This window comes from Chinchilla lanigera, unplaced genomic scaffold, assembly GCF_000276665.1.
Source record: "Chinchilla lanigera isolate Chin_1 unplaced genomic scaffold, ChiLan1.0 scaffold00081, whole genome shotgun sequence".
Classification (NCBI taxonomy): Eukaryota; Metazoa; Chordata; class Mammalia; order Rodentia; family Chinchillidae; genus Chinchilla; species Chinchilla lanigera.
In genome coordinates this window covers 5,966,052-5,972,390 of record NW_004955482.1, presented here as the reverse complement: position 1 = coordinate 5,972,390, position 6,339 = coordinate 5,966,052, and the positions used below count along the sequence as shown (strand labels likewise).

General features: G+C 47.9%; 2 protein-coding genes across 2 annotated transcripts in view; both read left to right on the top strand.

Annotated features, from left to right (window-relative positions):
- Positions 1 to 1,558: 1,558 nt before the first annotated feature.
- Denr (density-regulated protein) overlaps positions 1,559 to 6,339 on the top strand; it is a 16,514-nt gene continuing 11,733 nt past the window's right edge. Inside the window, exons 1-2 of the mRNA XM_005403074.2 lie at positions 1,559 to 1,690; positions 2,205 to 2,319. Coding sequence (XP_005403131.1) covers positions 2,214 to 2,319 — 106 coding nt within the window. The 5' untranslated portion in view covers positions 1,559 to 1,690; positions 2,205 to 2,213. The remainder of the gene's footprint in view (positions 1,691 to 2,204; positions 2,320 to 6,339) is intronic.
- Positions 1,627 to 2,195, top strand: LOC102028540 (formin-like protein 1; the record flags this gene model as incomplete). Its single annotated transcript, XM_013503536.1, has 2 exons — positions 1,627 to 1,690; positions 1,750 to 2,195. Coding segments are annotated over exons 1-2 (510 nt in total), but the record flags the coding sequence as incomplete, so codon positions are not given.

The window sequence follows — 6,339 nt, the reverse complement described above, 5'->3', positions numbered from 1 at the left end:
AAAAAAAAAAAAAAAAAGGAAAAATAAAACTGAACTAGCATTGTGCTGGTAGATAGCAGGAACTTAAGTAAACGAGCTATTCCCCTCGTTTAAGTACAATTTATAAAATTGATCCACCTGGAGTCTACTAAGGTGCTTGGCACATCGTGTGTGTGTGTGTGTGTGTGTGTGCGCGCGCGCGTGTGCGTGTGTGTGCGTGTGCGTGTGTGTGTGTGTGTTTCAGACTGTGATCAAACCCAGGGTCTTCACGCTGAATTATACCGCCAGCCCTTTTTTTTGTTTTTATTTTGGAAGATCTCACTAAGTCATGAAGTTCCCTAGGCTGGGCTAGAACTCTCTATCTTCCTGCCTCAACTTCCCAGAATGCTGGAATTACAGGGTTCACCATCATGTCTGGTTGGCCCAGATATTTTGCTTCACTGGTATAACATAGAATTCACTCTCTTATGATAGAAGGGACTCCTTTTTTTTTTTTTGTATCTGGAATCGAACTCAGGATCCTGCGCTTGCCAGGCAGAATCTTATGCCGCTGAGCTATATTCCCGGCCGCTTATGATAGAAGGAATCCTCTTCATTTAAGAAAGTTGCCAAGTGGAGGCTAGACTGAATGAGTTTCTCGTGGAAAAAATTGTACCAGTGGTGGGGATGATGGTGCACATCTGTGATCCCATTTAATTGGGAAGCTGAGGCAAGAGGATCCCAAGTTGGGGGGCAACTTTCAGACCCTGTTTTTAGAAGTGTAGGTGGGACATAGCTCAGTGGTAGAGTGCCTCTGGGTTCAATCATCAGGGAATGAACCTGGCAGTGAAGGAGGGGAATTAGGTCACTAGGTCGCGTGAGTGGAGGATAAAACAAAATAGAATAGAATGAGGACGCTCTCATCTACACAGCACTGTTTTGGCTTATCCTCCAACCTCTCACACTCTGAACTCTGCATAGTGTTATGGTTTCCATTTCACCTGCGGGACTCCGGCTGAGTATGCAGATGAAGGAATGTTCCCAAAATAAAATAGCTGGAAGGGAAACTAAGATACATCAAGTAGGCTTTAGGATTCGGGGCAAAGTCCTGAGAGGGGATAAAATAATTCCAATTTAAATCACATATAGAGATAGGTAAAAACGGAGGTGATGAAAAGAATTGTTAGCGCGGTTAGATTATGGGCGATGAAAAACTAAATAGCATCCAATTGGAGTGTGGTACTGAGATGAGACCAAACGCCTTATCCAGCTGCAGTCTGCCCCCAGGGCCGTGATGTAGCCTGTCCAGGAGGTTAGTCAGGATCCAGGATGTACCCCAGACACTGGGCCAGCACTTCCCGGGATTATTAACGGAGACTCACTTCTGAGTCAGGACCGCGTCCCTGTGCTTGCGCACGCGCACATCTGGAGCGACGCACCCTCCGACAGGTGGCGAGCACCGCCTACCGGCCGGCGACCTCTGCCCAGCTTACTACCGCCCCCAAACGGAGGGCGCATGCTTTCTAGTTTCGTCCCGCCCCCTCACTCCGGTATCTCGCGACATCCACCTGGTAGCGGCATGAATCTCGCGAGAAATATTTATAGTCTCGCGAGCGCACGCCGGGTGGACGGGTTCTGGGGCGGCCCCAGCCGGCGAAGAGGAGTTGCATGTGTTGCTTCATCTGGCAGGAGCGGCGGCAGCGGAGGCGGCCAGGGCTGTGCGACCGCCCGGGTAAACGCTCCCGTCGCCCCTTCCGGTTCTGAGAGGCTCCTATCGTGGAGGAAGTTGAGACGGCGCCCGGAGGAAGGGGGCCGGTGTCTGCGCCCCGCCCACACGGCCCCTCCGGGTCCCCGGGTTGCCCGCGGCCTCGGCGTTGCCCGCCTCGGCGCTTCAGCCGCGTCCCCTTCCGCCGCTGCCCGGGTCTCTGTGCCCCTTGCCCCGCGCAGCGTCCTCGCGCCCGCCCCTCGCCGCCCCCGTGCCACTCGGGTCCCCGCGCCCTGCGCCCCGGCCGGGAGCCTTGCTCCCGCTGCAGCGGGCGGCCTCCCGCTCCCCCTCGGACGCCCTGACCGGCCCCATCGAGGTCGCCCCGTGGCCGTGCGGCCGGGAGCTGCTCTCCCCCGATCCGGCGCAGAGAGCTGAGCGCTGTGCGCGGAGGCCGGCGCGGGAGGGAGTCGGACTCCGCCCCCGGGCGACCCCGCTGGGGGCCTGGTGCGGCATGGCGAGGGCGTCGGTTCCCTGCTTACAGGTCTGTGAGATGGCTGCGGACGTTTCCGAGCCCGGTGGGGCCGATGTCAGAGGCGATCCGAGGAGCAGTGCCAAGTCAGATGCTGACTACCCTCTGCGAGTCCTGTACTGTGGAGGCAAGTGCCGGAGGGCGGACGATGGCTTTCACCGTGTTTTGATACCCGGTGTTGACGCTTTGGCGTGTGGTCCTTTTGAGTTTTTTTCACTCCTGTTACTTTCGTCATTTGGCGAGCCCTTAATTGAGAAGGGGGTCCCAGGGAGAAGGAAGCAGAGGTTAGCAGGTTTTCCCAGTCTTCGTGGTTTTTATCCTGCTGCTTGGCCTGGAGGAGCGTACAGTCCAGTTGAACTAGAGATGTGCTAATGCATGATTTCGGTTGGATGTTACGTGCTGTTCTGGCTGGATTTCTTTTTGTTGTTGTTTTTTTTTTTTTTTTTTAGTCTTGTTTTGAGACAGGGTCACCCTATGCAGTTGAGGCTGGCCTTGAGCTCACTGTGTAGCCCAGGCTGGTCCCGAACTTGCAACCATCCTCCTGCCTCAGCCTCCCGAGTGATGGGATGACAGGCCTGCGCCATCTGGCTGTTTAAAGAAGGGCTCCTTGGAAGATTCTGAGTCCTGAGGGGTGGGAGAGAATAGAGGAGGAAGTGAGGAATGGCAGCCTAGAAGAAGAGAACAGTTAATGCTGGTATGTGGAGACTTGAGAAGCTTTGATGTAGGATGTGGAGTCAGCAAACTGTGAGTAAAGTAGTGGAGATGAGGTTGGAGTGAGCAGAAGCAGGATGTCCTTGGGAATGTCTTTTTAAATTTTTTTTTCCTTTTTTGAGACCAAGTCTTCTGATTTGAGTAGTAATATATGTGTTAGACTTAATCAACGGATTTCTCCCTATTAATATTTTTTCCTCATTTTCAGTAGGCAAATTTCAATGCAGGGTTCTATTTTATTTGGTCTTCGAGACTTGCAGAAAAATTTGAAGACGCACGACAGTATTCAGACAATTTTTTTGTGGGGGTACCGAGGATCAAACTCGGGACCTTGCAGTATTTGGGCAGCGCTTGTGCCGCTAAGCTGTATCCCCAGTCCTAAAATGCACAACAGTAAAGGGGCAAGTAAATATTTTTTTCATAAATATTTTTGAGCACCTACTTACTGTGTGCTGGGCATGTTTCAGGTGCTGAGGACTGAAGAGTAAGTAAAAGGGGAAAAGCCTGGGATGTAGCTCGGTGTGAGGCTCTGGATTAAATCCCCAGTACTAAGGAAGGGAAATTGAGTGTCCTTGATAGTGAAATAAAATCAGTGTGCATTACCTTAAATTTTAAAAAATTTATTATAGTTATTGTCGTTGTTGTTATTATTTGCTTTACTAGAAATGAAATCCAGAGGCACTTTTATACTGAGCTGTATTCACGACCTTTTTTTTGTGGTGCTGGGGATCGAACCAAGGGCATTGTGCATGCAAGGCAAGAGCTGTGCCACTGAGCCACATCCCATCGCTCCTACCCCTTTTTTATTTATTTATTTTTTATTTTGAGACAGAATCTCACTAAGTTGCCCAGGCAAGACTTAACTTGCTAGCCTCCTGCCTTAACCTCCTGGCTGGGCTGAGTCTTACTATGACATTTGTCTCCCTCTTCCCTCCATTTTTTTAAACTGGGGATTGAACTCATGGGCTTAGCACTAAGCTAATCTCCAGCCCTTTTTTATTTTGGGACAGGACTTTGTTAAATTGCTAAATTGCCCAGGCCAAGCTCAAACTTGTGATCCTCCTGCCTCAGCCTTCCAGAGGGCTGAGATTACAGGTGTGCACCATCATGCTTGGTTTATTTTATATCATAAGCAGTTATGTTCTTCGCCTTTGGAGTCATTGACCAGTGTTTGCTTTGTGACTGTAGCACTTACCAAGTATATGGCCTTGGGCAAGTTACTTGATTTCTCTAAGGTATAAAGTCCTTTTTCTAATACATGTGGAATGAAAAAGAAGATCACATGTTAATTCAGATGATTGGTGTAAAATACCTGGGATAACTAACACAAGGTTCTAAATGCTGCCATTATTATTATTATTATTATTATTATTATTTTATTATTATGTGGTAGTTCATTATGATTTTTCATCTTGTTTGTCAGATGTAGTTTAGAACTATTCTGACTATGCTTGGTGATATGCGCTTAATCCCAGCATTCAGTACGCTGAAGCAGGAGGATCACTGCAAGCAAGGGTAAGGACAGCCTGCTCCAGATAGTGAGTCCAGGGCAAACCTGAACTGTATAGTAAGACCCTGCCTCAAAAAAAAAAAAAAAACAGCAAAAGGGAACTATTATTCTGGAGCTGGGGATATAACTCAGTGGTAGAGTACTTGCCTGGCATGTGCAGGGCTCTAGATTCAATCCCTAGCACCACAAAAATAAAACAGTTGTTCTTGTTTTCTCCTGTTTCATCAAGTCTGACTATTATAAAATGCACTATGTGAGAGTCTCCTAAGAAAGAAAAAAAAAAATACCATTAGATTGACATTGGTTTACTATAAGATGTAGCTCTATAAAAAATATAAAAATAAGTAGAGTTGATGAAACACAGGGTATGAAAGTCATGCTGTTGAATTGCTTATGTCACTTCTCAGATGGCTTTTGGGGGATACTAGGGATTAAATCCAGAGCTTTCCTTTGTTGTATTTTTTTGTTTTTGTTTTTCTCCGGTACCGGGAACCGAACTCACGACCTTGCACTTGCCAGGCAGGCGCTTTTGCCGCTGAGCTAAATCCCCAGCCCCTAAACCCAGAGCTTTCATACTGAGCTACATCTCCAGCCTTTTTTTTTGTTTTTTGCTTTTTCGTTTTTTTTTTCCCCCAGTACCAGCAATCGAACTCACAATGTCATGCTTGCCAGGCAGGCGCTGTGCTGCTGAGCTAAATCCCCAGCCCCTCTCTAGCCTTTTCTATTTTTTTTTTTTTTTTTTTTTTATCTTTTTGAGATAGGGTCTCACCAGGCAGTTCAGGCTGGCCTTGGGCTTACTTTGTAGCCCAGGCTGGCCTCAAACTTGCGACGATTCTCCTGCCTCAGCCTCCCGAGTGCTGGGATTATAGGCATGTGCCACCACGCCCAACTTTTTATTCTTTATTTTAAGACAAAGTAGCCCAGGCTGTGACCCTCCTGGCTCAGGTGACGTATGAAGAACTACACTAGTCATTCTGCCCCACAAATAATTTTTTGAAGAGAAGTCCCTAACCTTTGTGAGAAGGGTGTATTCTTTCCATTTCCCTCCCTCCTTTGTATTGATGTGTAGGCAGCAGGGTGAGGAAAGATGTACTTTTTCCCAGAGGACCTTAAGGTCTAGGTGTGTGAGAAGCACTAGGCAGTATTAAATTCTGAGTGAAGTCATGCTGACCATGAATCAGGGGTTTGGGGATCTTTGTTTAGAGGGAAGCGGGAAAGTTTTCAAGGAAGTGGGGTTTGTAGAAGCCTTAGGTGATAGGTAGAACTTGCAAGGAAAGCTGAAGGAATTTGTAAGAACAATGTGGGGCATAATTTCATCTTTGGGGAGAGGAAGGCAAAGAACTGATTGGCACAGAAGGCTGATCTGGAGTAGAGAAATAGATGGGTAGGGTGTGGTCAGGTCCAAGAAAACATGAGGTCTTCAGGGTTCAGACTGTAGATGTTCAAATGAGTTTCTTTCTTTTGTATTGTTGGGGATTGAAGCCAGGGCTTTGTGCATGCTAGGCAATTTTCTACTGCTGAGTTACACTCCCAGCCTTATCTGAGTTTTAATCCTAGCTTTTTTGGATCTTTACTGATTGTAACCTTGGCCAGTTCTTTCATAAAATGGAAGTGGCAGCAGAGCCTACTTCACAGCTCTGTTGAGAGGGATAAACGGTGCATTGCACAGGGCACAGGGCATGGTGGCACATACACCACGGGAGGCAAAGCTGGAGAATCATGAAGTTGAGGCCAGACTGTCTCAAAAGAAAGGGCCAGGCATGGTGGCGCACACCTGTAATCCCAGCATGCCTGTAATACCAGCACGCACTTGGAGGCTGAGGCAGGAGGATCAAGTTTGAGACCATCCTGGGCTACAAAGTGAGCTCAAGGCTAGACTGAACTGCACAGTGAGACCCTGTCTCATTTTCTTTTCTTTTCTTTTTT